This window comes from Glycine soja, chromosome 20 (assembly GCF_004193775.1).
Source record: "Glycine soja cultivar W05 chromosome 20, ASM419377v2, whole genome shotgun sequence".
Classification (NCBI taxonomy): Eukaryota; Viridiplantae; Streptophyta; class Magnoliopsida; order Fabales; family Fabaceae; genus Glycine; species Glycine soja.
Genome location: NC_041021.1, coordinates 30,948,497 through 30,963,938, shown reverse-complemented (window position 1 = coordinate 30,963,938; position 15,442 = coordinate 30,948,497). Strand labels below are relative to the sequence as shown.

Sequence of the window (15,442 nt, the reverse complement as noted above, 5' to 3'; positions counted from 1 at the left end):
GAAACACAAAGAAACTTCTCCTTTTGGGCATTCAAATCCAAGTTCCCTTAAATAAATAAAAAAACAACTGAAGGAAAAAGAAACTGAAACAATTATGAGAATCAGCTTTGTCTTTAGTTGAACAATGAGTTTTTCGTTTAGATTTGGATTAATTAACGAATTAGAATCATATTTTTGTCTTTCGTCGAAGACAATTCTTACTTCAATCCTCTGTGTTCTTATTTTCAATAATATAATTGTATGAAATCTTTTGGTGAGGAGTATCGGAATTTTAGGTGATTTCAACAAGATTATGAGACCTTTGAATGTATGTGGTGTTGTATATTTTACCTTTCAATCTGACCGTGGCATATGCACCTTTAGTCTATTCAGTAAAAGGTTGTTGTTCTTCGAATGATGGTTGTGAAATGATGAATTAAGTTGAATGGATGTTTGATTCAAGTGTATCATGGCTTATTGGGCGCAGATGCTTTGTGTGCCTCTGGTGGTTGCTTGAATTGCAGATTATTACAATAGCGAAGCAATAAAATGGTTAGATACATTTTAGATTGTTTCACTAAGCAGTTTTTTGTGGTTTTAAAAAAATGTCATAAACAGCAACTGCCATGTCATCATTAACGATGAGATTTGATGGTAGGGGCTAAAAATCAAAAGGATTAATAATTTAAAGACTGATTAGATAAAAAATTAATGAAAATTGAAGGACTAAAAATATAATTTATTTTTTGTTTTTTTATAATATTTTATTTTAAATATAATAAATAGTTGAACCTTCAACCAACTATTTTCTCCCATGATTGGTATCTAACAAAAAAATCTTTATTATTTTTAGTTTATAATTCTTAATTCAAATTTTTACATGTTAAAAATTTAAAACATTTTATAATATTATTCGCAAATCAGCAAATCAACGTATATGTCATAACACCACTTGAATTTTGGTTTTAATCTAGAAATATAGGTAAAATGTCATATCATAAAAAATATTTTTGTTAATTTTTATTTTATAATTAGAAACTCTCACTTTAGATTTATTGAAATATTTAAAATAATTATTTAAATTACGTATCTTACTGAACACATTTAATTCTTATTTCTCATTTATTATATTTAAAAAATCATTTTGCCAGCTATATAATAAACTGTATATCTATAGTGGAAAATAATTATTGATAATTAAAAATTTCATGCTTTACAATCTGATTAAAAAAATTAATTATAAATGTAAATAAATCATTTTTTACGGGAGTAAATATGTCATTAAAACTTTTGCCAATTAGAAATATTATTCTTTTAGTTTGTTAGAAATAGATCAAAACAATATATTATTATGATTCAAGGAAAAATAAGAATATCTCTTTGAACATTATAATGAAAATGTGTTAAATCAAGAATAAAAGTGTCTTTATTATGGTCACTTTATTCTATCTCCATTTATGAAAGGTCAAACCAAAGACATTGCAATGCAAAGAATTTTACTCGAATATATATATATATATATATTAGAAAATTTTTATGAACATACTTCCACATAAGATTAAGATAACTTTTTTAAATTTAAATGTTTAATATAACTTTTTGGGAGATTAAGTAAAAAATGAAAATTGATAGTTATTAACGACAATTAACATAGAGTTATTAGGGAGGTAAAGGGGAGAAAGTATATTAACAATTGTCTTTAGAATGTTAAATATGACAAGCAAGCTAAAATGTTGATGTAATAAAATTACAATATTAAATATTGGTTTACATCTCAACATTAGGATTCCTAAATGGCCATCTATGTTAAGAAATAATACGGCCTTCAGAGTTGCCTCTCCTTTGCAGACACTCCTCATTAGCACCAACAGTAGAAGTTCAATTACACACCATGATTCAGAGCAGTTTTCTCGACATGCATCATTCATGTCCCAGAACTAATCATAATTCAAAAGACAGTAACAGCATATCAGCACATTGAAAGTTACCAACTTGCAGCTTGTTATATAACTTTATATTCAGTTCTGAATATCTAATGTATCAACAGATTAAATAGAGCATTGAGTTGCATGTCTATTACAATTTCACCTTTTTTTTCTTTTTACCTTGAAAGACAATGAGGTGGCTGAGATAACACACAGCAGCACCCTAAACTAACCATTTAAATCCCAAAATAAATTAGGTGATGGATGACTTGCACACCGGACATGATGCTTTCCTCTGCAGCCAAGGATCGATACACTGCCATAACAGAATAATGCAAATTAGCATTTTACAATTTTTGCATAGAAAAAACAAATATATTCATTTAATGGTCTCACATCTTTGTGAAATTTGTGCAAACAAGGAAGGTGGCGAATAGTTTCTCCTTGGACAGGGATCTCAAGACATATGGCACATGCATCTGTGAAGTTGTCAGTCTGGCAAATGAATGAAAACATATATCAGCATTGAATAAAAATTGGTCCCAATTACACATAACCCGTATTTTCTGCTCTCACCAGTCACCGGGCTCCCAGCCCCAAAACTGAAATTGAGACTGAGACAACAGAACATGAATGGTTGGGGTAAAAAGCTAACCAGGGTTAGGGGTTCATCCTAAAAATGGATAACTAATTTCACTAGACACTAGTGAATTACCAGGATGGTGGACTGCGGCAAGCTATTGATCAGATTGGCAGATGCACCAGTATGCTGGTGATTTCCCTCATCAAGGGCTAATAGCATTTCATAATCAGCGCTGCATGAGGGCATGAACCTTAAATTAACTTTTACACAAAAGAGATAAAAATAAATAAAAGCTTTCTGGAAACAATTGTGAAGCCACCATACCCAAGAACTTCATAACAAATTTAAGATATGAAGGAATAGAAACACATGCAAAACAGAGTACAGTACGGGGGTCCTTGCACGGCCAAAAAACTTGTGTTTTAAAGATGTAGAATACTACTTCATATACAGAACGAAGAACTTCTATGTTGCCTTCCTCCCCTCAATTATGGCTTGTTTGTCTCATCTACTGCCCCCCGCAACACACACACACACACAAACTCTTCTAAGTCATGCTTACTATTCTCAATTTTACAAATGTAAAGTTAAGAAGCTTAGTTTTAGAGATTAAAATAAACATTCGACCATTTTGGTTGAGGAGCAACAAAATAATCTTCTACGTCAACAAATAGAAAGGGAAACATTTGTCCGGCTTGATTCATATACCATATCCCAGTCCTTACTGTAGATGATTGCGGAAATTACACAGAATCGTGCGATTCTGATTGTACAGCTATAATGTACAGTTCATTTTTCTATATGGTATTAGAGCTCGATCTAATACTTCCCTGAACCCAGCGCTGGCCCTACCATGGAAAGGGAGAAAACAGAAAACGTAACCAATGGGGAGACTGGCATGCTGCTAACCAGCTTCACCTGAAGGGATTGCTCTCCCTATCACAGGCCACAAACTGAATGGCCAAAACTTCATCCAATGGGAGAGGTCAATTCGCATCTTCCTCCAAGGAAAAGGAAAGGAAAGGTATATCTTGGGTGACCCCAAACAACCAGAAAAGGGGGATCCCAACCTTCAAAAATAGCAACTGGAAAACAATTTGGTGATGTGGCTTCTCATACGATGACAAATGAAATTGGGGAGAACTTCATGTATTATGACACCACAAAGGAGATATGGGATGCGGTGAAGGAGACATACTCAAATATTGACAACACTTCAGCCATATTTGAGATCAAGAGCCTGCTACATGACCTGCAACAGGGAGAAAAATCAGTCACTGAATTTTCCAACACCTTGAGTAGATACTGGCAGCGATTGGATACCTACGATGAAATAGAATGGAAGTGTCCAGATGACAAGAAGAAATACAGAGAGATGGTGGGAAAGGACAGAATCTACAAATTTCTATGGGGCTTAATAGGGACCTTGATGAAGTACGTGGAAGAGTACTTGGAACTTCCAAAATTACGGGAAGTATTCTCAGAAGTAAGAAGAGAAGAGAGCAGAAGAAAATTTATGCTAGGGAACATTGTGCCAACCCCATACATTGAAAACTCAGCATTGGCAGCAAGAGGGAATCAGACCCGTCCACCACAAAAGTTGTTGGTAAAGGTTCAGTTTTGATTTCAGAAGATATCACTCTAAATTCAGTACTTTATGTACCCAAACTTGACTGCAACTTGCTGTCTATCATCAAATTGACAAACAATTTGAACTGTGTCACTAAAATTTCCCCTAATGTGTGTTTTCCAGATTTTGTGGTCGAGGAAGACGATTGGCAGTGTTGAAGAATGTGATGGGCTCTATCTCCTTCAGGTTAAAGATTCCAATAACAAACCCAAAGCTAATTCATGTGTAGTGATCCCTTCAAAAAGCAAAGAGTCTGTAATGTTGTGGCACTATAGGTTAGGCCACCGAAATTTTATGTATTTGAAAAAAATGTTCCCATCATTATTCAATAAAAGACTAGGAAATTTTCATTGTGAAACTTGTCAATTATCCAAGCATACCAGGAGCACTTACCCCCCACAACCTTACAAACCTTCCCAACCATTCTTGCTAATTCATAGTGATGTATGGGGACCATCAAGAGCCAGCAATATTACCAGCTCTAGATGGTTGGTGACGTGCATCAATGACCACACAAGAGTCACATGGGTGTTTCTTATGAAGGAAAAGTCAGAAGTAGGACGAATATTTGAAATTTTTCATACAATGGTGCAAACACAATTCCAACCCAACATTAAGGTGCTGAGAACAGATAATGGTCGTGAATACTATAATTCCATGCTGAATTCCTACCTACAAAAAAATGGAATTGTGCATCAAAGTTCATGTGTAGACACTCCACAACAGAATGAAGTGGCAGAGAGGAAAAATAGACACCTACTGGAAACGAGATCACTGATGTTGGCCACAAATGTACCAAAACAATTTTGGGGAGAAGCTGTATTGTCCGCAACCTATCTCATAAACAGAATGCCTTCTAGTGTCCTTAATTTCAACACCCCTCACACAGTCCTTCAGACCACCTACCCAACCAGCAAAATCCTCACCTCAATTTCCATGAAAGTGTTTGGTTGTTCAGCTTTTGTTCACAACCTAGAGCCGCACCGTAGTAAACTTGATCCCAAGTCCATCAAAAGCATATTCCTAGGATACTCACCTCACCAAAAGGGGTATAAGTGCTACTCTCCCACAACCAGAAAATTCTATCATACAATGGATTTGACATTTTTCGAGCATCAGCCTTACTATCCCAAAGTTGGCATTCAGGGGGAGAAGATGTCAGTTTTGACTGACATAACAGAATTCCAACTTTTAGACTCATAAAAGGATGAGATGGCTACACCATTGGAGACTGCACAAACTGCTCCTGCAGAACTGGAGATTGAAGAAACTGCATCAGCAGTACCAACAGAAACTGCTTCTGCGGAGCCAGAAGAAGCTCAACCAAGGAGTCAAGACCAAAACTGGAGGGTTTACGTTAGAAAAAGGAGAAACCAGAAGGCGGTAGAGCCAATCACAGTTCCAATGCAAAGCCATGAATCTGACCAGGCTCCTGAAAATGAAATTACCACAGGTAACTCTAAATCCATTCATACTAATACAAGTAACTTGGATATGCCTATTGCCTTGAGAAAAGGGGTGAGAACCTGCACTCAACACCCCAATTGAAAAATATATGTCCTATGGAAAATTATCACAAGGATACAAGGCTTTTGTACCATTGCTTGATAGCACTCACGTCCCAAGAAACATTCAGGAAGCTTTCCAACATCCAGAATGGACCAGTGAATTAAGGGCTTCAAGCATTGGCAAAGAATAACACCTGGGAGATCACTACTCTACCTAAAGGAAAGAGACCAGTTGGATGCAAGTGGATTTTTACTATCAAGTACAATGCTGATGGTAGTATAAACCGGTACAAAGCCAAGTTAGTGGCAAAAGGATTCACCCAATCATATGGGGTGGACTATGAGGAAACCTTTGCACCAGTAGCCAAAATCAACTCAGTTTGAGTTATTTTGTCGTTGGCAGCAAACCTAGATTGGCCTTAAACAGCGGGTATCAAAAATGTCTTCCTAAACGGCGAGTTGGAAGAGGAAGTGTACATGCAGATTCCTCCAGGTTGTGAAGCAACCAGCACCTCAAATAAGGTATGCAAACTCCGGAAGTCATTGTATGGTCTTAAGCAATCTCCGAGAGCTTGGTTTGAGAGATTGACCCGAGTTGTCAAGAAAGAGGGGTTCACCCAATGTCAGTCAGATCACACAATGTTAAACACTCATTGTAAGGGAAGGTAACACTATTTATCGTCTATGTGGATGACATTGTAATCACGGGAGACGATCATAACCAAATCGATCACTTGAAGAGTTTTCTGGAAAGAGAATTAGAGGTCAAAAATTTGGGGCAGCTTAAGTACTTTCTAGGGATGGAAATGGCTCAACAAAGCATGGGATATATATGTCTCAAAGGAAGTACACCCTAGATCTACTTCAAGCAACAGGGATGCTTGGGTGCAAAGCCAACACCCCTATAGAACCAGCCAACCAGAATAGCTCCGAAGATGATAGTCCTCCAGCTGATAAAACCAGGTACCAAAGTCTGGTTGGAAAATTAATCTACCTGACACATACCAGGTCGGATATTGGTTTTGCAGTAAGTATGGCAAGTCGCCATATGTCAAATCCCACAGATGTTCATGAGATAGCTGTGAGGAGAATCCTACAATACCTCAAAGGTACCCCAGGCAGAGGTCTCTACTTCAAGAAAAACTCAAACAAAGGCATTGTATATACAGGCTCAGATTGGGCAGGTTGTGCATCTGACAGGAAATCAACTACTGATTATTGCACCTTTGTGTTGGGGAACCTGATAACTTGGAGGAGCAAGAAGCAGTCCGTGGTAGCCAGGAGTAGGGCAGAAGCCGAACTAAGAGCCATGGCACATGGAAGGCATTTGCAAAGAAATTTGGCTGAAGAGGATGTTGGAAGAAATCAGGATTCCCACCAACTCTACAATGAAGATACTCTGTGACAACAGAGCTGCCATAAGCATGGCCAAAAATTCAGTTCACCATGATCGAACAAAACATGTAGAGATTGACAAACACTTCATTAAGGAAAAAATTGACCAAGACCTTATAGTTGTTACCCATGTTCCATCATGTAACCAAACAGCAGAAATCCTAATTAAAGCTCTTCCAAGACGCTCATATGAGGACATCAGAACCAATCTGGGAATGATAGATATCTATCACCCTGATTGAGGGGGAGTGTAGATGATTGCGGAAATTAGACAGAATCTTGCAATTCTGATTGTACATCTATAATTAGGATTTGCTATTATTTCTTTCCTTTCTTAGTTACAACAATTATAGGGATTTTGGTTCCTGATTTTTAGCTCTAAATTAGTGTACGGAATCAGTCTTGAAACCCTATTTATACACGCCATTGTACCTTTTTCAAATATAGAAAAATACAGTTCATTTTTCTATACTTACTCTTTGATCTTATTGCAGAAAAGTGAAAATCACTTCTTAGTTGTCAAGCACAATGGTTTCTACAATTTTCCATCCACATTCATTACAAGAAAAAGAAAATTCAAAATGTAAATATTAATGAGAATGAGAATACTGATATCCACCAATCTTTAGAATTGGAGACCACCTTGTTAAATGAGGAAATGAGAAGAATCTTTTTGTTGGTATCATTCTACACAAGAATGGAGCATAACTTATGCGCATAAATTATTCAATATAAACTTACTCAGTGAAATCACGACGTGCATTAAAGATGTCATCAGCCATTCCCATATCGCTGAAATCCCCTATTGAATCCTCTAAAGCTTCCAATATATCAAGTCTCTGCACAGGAGAAATACATGCCATTGAAAATTAAAATTATACTTATGAAATGCCACCTAATTCCAATACAAAATTAAAAATTCAAAGACAATAAAAATTCTGACATACAAGAAGTAGTGTAAGCTAAAAGAGTCACACTTTTATGTTGAGATTAAACAAAAGAAAAAGTTCATGATATATAATAATTTGGTGAGGAAGATAGAAGTTATGGACAAAAATTACATTACAAAGCTATCATGAAATGCAAAGAGAAAATAGAAAAAGAAACAAGAAAAGAACAGAGGGGAAGTGGTAAGAAGATACCATATCTAAGTCCATATCCAAAGGAAACTGGGGGCCTCTTCCCCTAGATGATGTGTTAGGTGCCCGGGTCCGACTTGTAGAACGACTCCTCCACTGTGACATTCTATTAGAGAAAGAAGCTTGAGCCATAGCTCTCCTTCTAGAAGGGTTTTGTTGAAACCGTGTGCGAGACTGTCTATTTGCCCTTGGAAGCTGTGTCTGTATAATTAAAACAGAGATTAGTAATATACACACACTCAATTATCAATTACTATCTCTCCCTATATAGCCCATACTTTCCAGAAATATGGAACATATTCAAGGTTCCAAGATACTAATCTATTAATCCCACTAACTACTGTGTGAGTGAAGGGGAGGGTTACACACAATAAACAGCATACTGACTAAGCAATAAGATATCCATTATACTTAAAGTATGAGTTCTAACTATTTTTCTTGCATCCTATCAACAATATGGATAAAGGATAACATTAAACTATGCCCATTATAGATCAATTGTAGAGAACTGTACAGTTATGCCAAGAAAGACAAATACAAGGTTATGGCATATGTAGCTTTCAAGTTCCTTGCAGGCCAGACATTTCCACCTTTAATTCCACCATCGATAAATGATCTGAGTCTTGTATACAGAACAAATTTTAGCATTGCAGCATAAAAGAAAGCATTCTAACAACACAATATTTTGTGGATCACACAAGAACCTTTGCTTATATAGAAGGGAGTTCTCTTCAATATATTAAAATCAGAGAAGGAGAGAGGTTTAGTTACAGGTTGATTCATGCTGTGGCTATCAATAGTTGTACGCAGAAGAGCCTCTGCACGCTGCAGGTCCCATGCTAAATCTTCATCAATCTGCAGCAAATCAACATGTGATAAAGTTGTTGTAAATAAGAAACATATGCTTAAACTATACCTCACAAAAGGTGAGCAAACAATACAGAAAAGAAAAACCAACCCCTCTGCCTTCAAAAGGATCATCATGATACAGTTGTTCTTGGAGTTCACGTGCCAATCTCTCATCTGCTTCCATTTGCCGTGCCCGAGCTTCCGAGCTATTGTCATTATCATCTAAATCTTCAGATGATCTGTTGGCATACCTTGGTGTGGATAACAAATCAACCACTTCATGATCCAAGACAGAGCTCCGGGATGAGTTTGATGAACCCCTTGGTGTAGATAACAACTCAATCACTTCAGGGTTCTGGGATGAGCTTGATGATTCCCCAGTTGAACCGAGGAACATAATCCCTGAAGGTGATTCACGTTTCCTTTGCCTTTTGGTCAGAATGTCAGCAGTAGGATGGGCTCTAGATGACTGGTCCACATATGGACTGAACACAGAAGTTGGTTGAGCTGTATGATCTGATTGAGAAACATGTACATGCTTGCTGCTTTGACCACTCCCAGTGTTTCTTCTGTCCATTCTGTTTGTATTCTGTCTATAATTAAATCTTCCAATATCATCACTTCTCCTTGAATGATGCCCATTTACATCATTAGAGGGCTGATTAGCATTCCTCTCATTATGTGTAGTTCTCCAACCACCTTGGCCCCCAGAGTATTGAAGTGGATTTCTTATAGCATTACTGGGACCATTGATCTCTTCATAATTGGTCACAGGGCTGCTGAAGAAAATTAAATGCTCTAAGAAACAGAAACAAGATGTAACCAATTTAAAAATGTACACAATCTGACAATTATATATGAGTAAATGTCATGTCTTTTTACTTTCCATAATGATTCTACAAACATTACGTGTCAAAATTAAGTTTGGCTTTTAACAACCAGCAAAATAAAAAAGAAAAGAAAAAAAGCTTTGCAATGCACAATGACAGTATTCATACCTCCAACAGAATTTGCAATGATTCCCTGGTTAACAAAATATTTGACAAACTTATGAAATAGGATTGCAAAACTGGCAATCCTTACCGCAAGGGCTGCGTAATGCCTATAGTGGGGCTGACCAGAAAAGCTGAGTGATGTGTCAGGATGTCGGCCCTTGGTGGGTTGAGATCCCACATCGACTAGAGATATGGCTAATGTAGTCCTTATAAGGCTTGGGCAGTCCTCACTCCTCACCTTACAAGCCGTTAGCCCTAAGCCCAAATACTAGGACAATCAGAATTACCATAATGCTAGAGGAAGAGTTTTCTCTGACTTGTTATTTTTCTCAGAAGTTATAATAAAATGTTCCTCTGTCAAAAACTTTATGAAGTTCCAACAACTCAATCCAACTTCAATAATTAAGAGATTTATACTATATCGACTCAATAAACATACAATTTTTTATGATAAAATTTTTTACCTCTATAAATGAACCACTTGCATGCATTTTGATTTTAAGTAATGAAAGAACAAAGTCTCATTTTATTTTTTGTTGTAACCCCAAAAGTTAAAATCAAATTCATTCAATTGAAACTTCCACAGTCAAAGACATTATTAAATACATGGACTTCATGAAATCCAGAGAACCAATTTCTAATAAATAAAAAGATAAAAAAATAATAAACAAATAAACCAAGAAAAGAAATAATTACACAAACCCCCTAAAATATTGAGCATATTGGATAGCCTTCTCTTCTTAATTTATTAGATTCAAATTCAATCCATTATTATGATTCACTAGGTTGCTACAGCCTTTACATTAGTTACTTAGTCAATTATCAAGCTACAAACAGTTATTGATATAATTAAATATTTCCGTGCAGTTAAATCATATATAACTCTTGATTCCAGATTACCAGGAAAAGGTGATATTACTCCAAGTCATTCACTAAAACTAAAAAGCACTTCAATGTGTGAAGCATAGTCACATTACCTGGCAGCAGTGCGAAAAGTCAGTCTATTATGAGATGAAGGATGAACAAGTATTTCCTTTCCTTTCCCTCTACCATCGCCTCTCTCTTCAGCAACTAAGTCATCAACACTAACCGGTGACACTGTATTGCTAGAAACTGAATGACCAGTATGACTCTGTTCAGCATCTTTAGTTTGGTGGTTGCTCTGTTCTGCTAATTGTTTTTCCATTGTTGCAATATTATGAGGTGAAATGCACCCATTTCGTACCAATCTCTTGTGCCCTCTACCTCGTGGAGAGGTACAAACACGAGGAGGCAACGACACTTCCTTTTCATTTTGTGATTGAGAATCATTAGACAGAGAAATACCCTTGCCATGGTCCACAGATATATTAGTACCTGGAAGTGTTTTAATATCTAGTTTACACTTTCCAGTTAAGGCATTTCTAGATGTATTAGAAGAATCAGAAATGATTGGCAACAAAGAGTTCCCATTAGTTGCTTTTAGTGTTTTCTTGTCTTCAGTTGCATTATCTCTTGATCCACGATGTGAGAAAGCTGGTTTCGGATGTCGGAACTTTCCACTCTCTTCAGTCAAATCTAAAATAGAAATACCACGATGAGATGATTTAGAAGGAACCTTGGAGCTTATACTTTTCCCTTTCTCCATCTTTTCAGCTCCATCAGTTTGGGCTCTCCTAAAGATGGGAGCATTTTGAGAAGGATAAGATTCCTCTGATGGGGACAATGTTATAAAGTTACTGTGGTTATTCTTTTCATCAGCAGCATTAAAAGCTCTCCCCCTCTTCTCAGGATTACCTAAATATTTCTGATCATCACGCCTTACAGTTATTCTATCTGGGGTATCAGGAACTTCCACAATATGATCAATTTTCATATCCTCTGCCATATCCTGTTTTTAAATCAAATAGAGCAATCATGAAATATTGCATAAAACAGTAAAGTAATAAACATAAATGAAAGTAACTTATGCACATAAAAAAGTTCAAATACACAAAAAACACTTTACGCCAACATATTTAACAGAAAAATGGTTGCAAAGTAGATAATGGAAAATATTACTGGAATAAAAACTTCAGATCATGCAAATGTAAAAATATACTTTAACAAAAAAAATTAATGGGAATAAATTCAATAGAACAGAATGGAGAAGAATGCAAAGGGATACAAGGACATGATCCTCCTTAAAAGAAAAAGAAAAAAGAAAAAGAAAAATCAAATATCAGAGAACAAAAGATATCAACATAGCAAAACAACACAAACCCAAACCATCAACATAAATGCAAGGGAAAGCCCTTTGAAGGAGCATGTGTTTTACACTTTATATATAGAAGCCAAACACCTAAAGTATAGCAAGGAGATTTCCTTTAAGGAGCTTACACCTCCAACCATATGAAACAAAGCATAACAAATGTTGGAAAATTGTGACAAAAAATTGGTTTCTTCCTTCCACCAAAATTAGTCAAGCTAGTCATAAGAAATTGTTCCAAGCATATATGGCACACCAAACATAACATTCTCTAAAAATGCAAGACAAAGAACTCCATCATGTAAGACTAGCCAAGGAAATAATTTTGAGCTTGCACCGCACATAACAAACATATCAAGGGTACTTTATCCACATTTTCTAATATTCCAAATAACTTACTTCATTTACAATTTGTAAAACAATAATTAAATGAATAGAAGCCAGTGCATAGTACAACTCTAAAATTTAACAGGGGAAATCTAAAGCCTTGCACCATTTAAAACAACCTTATTTGAGCAAAAAAGGAGAAAAAAAACTTTTTTTAACAGAAACAAAGAAAAACTTCTGTAGAGTTAAAGTCAAAAAAATTCAGCCTCTGATACAGCATCAAGAAACCTGTTTCAAAATGATATAAAAATCCAAAAGTTTAAACTTTTTTCACACAATAAATAGTATTATTTCTTTACATCAAGAACACCAAAAGACATAAGAAAAAAACTGAAAATCCAAACAAGCACCAAACATAATAATGAAGAAAAAATGATGATGTTTTGTACCCATTTCAACAAAATATTTAAGCTACAAAACATTGACTCCGATTTTAATAAACAATGATATACAAAAGCTTTTAGCATGGTAGTATAGAAACCTCATGAAACAGGTTCTAGTCAAAGGCAATGGCCAACTAGACAGGTATTTGTCTATCAATGGCAAAGGATAAAGCATTAAGAGATCACAGATTGAACGAAAAACCAATAAAAGAACTAATGCAATTTCCAAATCAAATCTCCATAGTCGGAGGCATACACAAATTACTGAAATAAACCCTAAGGTAAAGCAAAGAAAGACATTGTAGGGTTGCAAATGAAAACCAATTACAATATGCAAAGAAAAGCAACAGTAACGGAAACTAAACCCAATCAATCACACTGAACTGAAAGCATAATAGCTAATTCGATAAAATAAAATACAATAATAAAAAAAACTCATAATTGAAAGATATATTCACCATTCGTCCCAAAAAAAAATGAAATCCCACAAATCACAAGAAATAATCTAACTTCACTGAATGATTTTAACAAAAATCACAAAACAAAAAAAAAAAGGCGTGAAAAACAGTTTAAGTTCCTCCAAAATGAGGTAAAAACGAACTTACTTCACTGTAGCAACAAGATTTATATGACACAAAATCAAGCAAAGAATCCAAAAAAAAAAACGAAACCTGAAACAAATGCACAAACAAACACCATCAACCCCAGATAGAAATTCGAAATATGGTACAAAAAATAACAATAAATCCAGAAAAGATCGCAGAAACGATAAAAATCGAACAATTCAAAAGCGAAAAACGAAAACATATAACAAAAAGACAAATTGAAGGAATGAAGAAAAACCATTGGTGCGTATTTCAGAAGCAAAAGCGAAGCAACGAAATTTAATTTTTTAAGAAAATAATAATAAATAAATAAATAAATGAGAGAATACCTGAAGAGTAGTAGTGAGGGAATGTGAATTGAAAGAGAAAGATGAACAGAGAGCGAGAATGGTTGGGAATTTATCAGTTCGTGAAACGGGTCGGGTCGATCGGAATACGTAGATGAATCGGAACAGCGCAAACTGAATCCCAGGGCAAAAAGTGACTTGAAATCAAGGTACGGAAATTCTTCTATTCCTTTTTCATTCTATGCACAATTTTAATTATTTATTATTTATTTATTTCCCTTAAATGAAAAGTATGTCTATCAATTGAGACACTAGTTAGAGGTTTCAGATGACAAATTATGTTTTTCTTTTCATACAAATGTAGCAAAAATTTAAACATAAGATCGTATTCAAATTATTTCAATATTCAGTATTTGACCGAAATTAAATAGATTAGTCGACATACTATGTCTTTAGGATTTTATTCTATTTTTGTTTCTTCACTCATTAATCTTTTTTTAAGGTATTTTTCACTCATTAATCAGTAACCCTGCTTTGGTCCAAAAAAACAAATGAGTAATCCTGCTAGGTTATAAATGGTGTTCACCGCATTAATTTGACTTAATGAACTTGATAAGTTAAGCCAAATCAATAAAATTAATTTGAAATAGTTTGATTTAGTGTAATTACACAACTACCTCTTATTATTTTAATCATTATATTCATCTTCTTTGTAGGAAGTATTACTACAAGATTTTAGGAAATATGTAGGAAATATCAGTATAATATTTTCAAAGATATAACAAATATTAGTGTAATGTTTTCAAACTGATGTTTGATATGCACTTCAATAAGGAAAAGAGATTGCGACAAATACTTTAATTATAGGACAAATTTTTATCATGTATAATATTTGATGAATAATAGACAATACAAATAAAATAATATAAAATTTATTGAAATATATTTTTTAATAGTCATAATATATAAAAAAATGTCAACCGGTGGATAATGTGAATTAAAAAATATATATCACGATAAGATTGTTGTAACTAGTACATAATATAAATTCAAAATACATGACATTAAGGGTGGATATACAAACCGATCCGACCCGTTTATGGCCAAGCCCGTGAAGCCCACATTTAAATGGACAAAATAAGTTCAATCCATGAAATATATGCCTTTTTTAGGGTCCATATTTGACGCCCAAAAGCCCACAGATAAATGGGCTGGTCTGTGGCTCAAATAGTAATTTGAAAAGAATAAAAATATGGTACAAAAAATATTTTTTAAAAATTGAAAAATGTAGAAGAAAAAATTGACTTCATTTTTTAAGTTAAAATCTATCACACTAGAATATGCCAACATTGTAAATATAACATATTAACAATAACAAACTAAATTAAAGATCAAAATCTTAACATAACAAATAAACAACACTTGTACATTGGACTAAGGCAGGTCACACGGGTAGTCCTCGAGTCCATAGATAAAGCCCGCTAGGTTCACGGATTTAACAGGAGGAACTCGAAAACTTGATATAACTGTGGATTAAAAAATAGGTTTGT

The 15,442-nt window shown here is 34.8% G+C and overlaps 1 protein-coding gene across 6 annotated transcripts; it reads right to left on the bottom strand.

Moving 5' to 3' along the window:
- Nucleotides 1-1,693: 1,693 nt before the first annotated feature.
- On the bottom strand, nt 1,694-14,141 carry LOC114403379 (E3 ubiquitin-protein ligase RLIM-like). 6 transcript variants are annotated; one of them, XR_003664648.1, is made up of 10 exons: nt 13,935-14,138; nt 10,981-11,873; nt 9,118-9,787; nt 8,931-9,014; nt 8,163-8,360; nt 7,762-7,859; nt 2,620-2,719; nt 2,301-2,399; nt 2,085-2,220; nt 1,694-1,916 (listed from the first exon to the last, which is right to left on the bottom strand). XR_003664648.1 is itself a non-coding variant. In XM_028366310.1 (10 exons), exons 2-9 carry the CDS (start codon nt 11,868-11,870, stop codon nt 2,158-2,160), a joined length of 2,202 nt encoding a protein of 733 aa, XP_028222111.1. In that variant the 5' UTR covers nt 11,871-11,873; nt 13,935-14,139; the 3' UTR covers nt 1,694-1,916; nt 2,138-2,157. The 6 variants fall into 6 exon arrangements, 4 of the variants coding, with proteins under 4 accessions (XP_028222111.1, XP_028222112.1, XP_028222113.1 ...); XR_003664649.1 differs by having other exon boundaries at nt 9,118-9,784; nt 13,935-14,137; XM_028366310.1 differs by having other exon boundaries at nt 2,138-2,220; nt 13,935-14,139.
- Between the last annotated feature and the right edge of the window lie 1,301 nt (nt 14,142-15,442).

What these genes read in the sequence shown, in the direction of transcription:
- LOC114403379 (XM_028366310.1), bottom strand. Translation starts at nt 11,870, where the DNA reads ATGGCAGAGGATATGAAAATTGATCATATTGTGGAAGTTCCTGATACC. An exon ending in GCCACAGCATGAATCAACCT is followed by an intron (nt 8,361 to 8,930) that starts GTAACTAAACCT and finishes TTAATTATACAG; the next exon opens with ACACAGCTTCCAAGGGCAAA. An exon ending in TGCCGCAGTCCACCATCCTG is followed by an intron (nt 2,400 to 2,619) that starts GTAATTCACTAG and finishes TTCATTTGCCAG; the next exon opens with ACTGACAACTTCACAGATGC.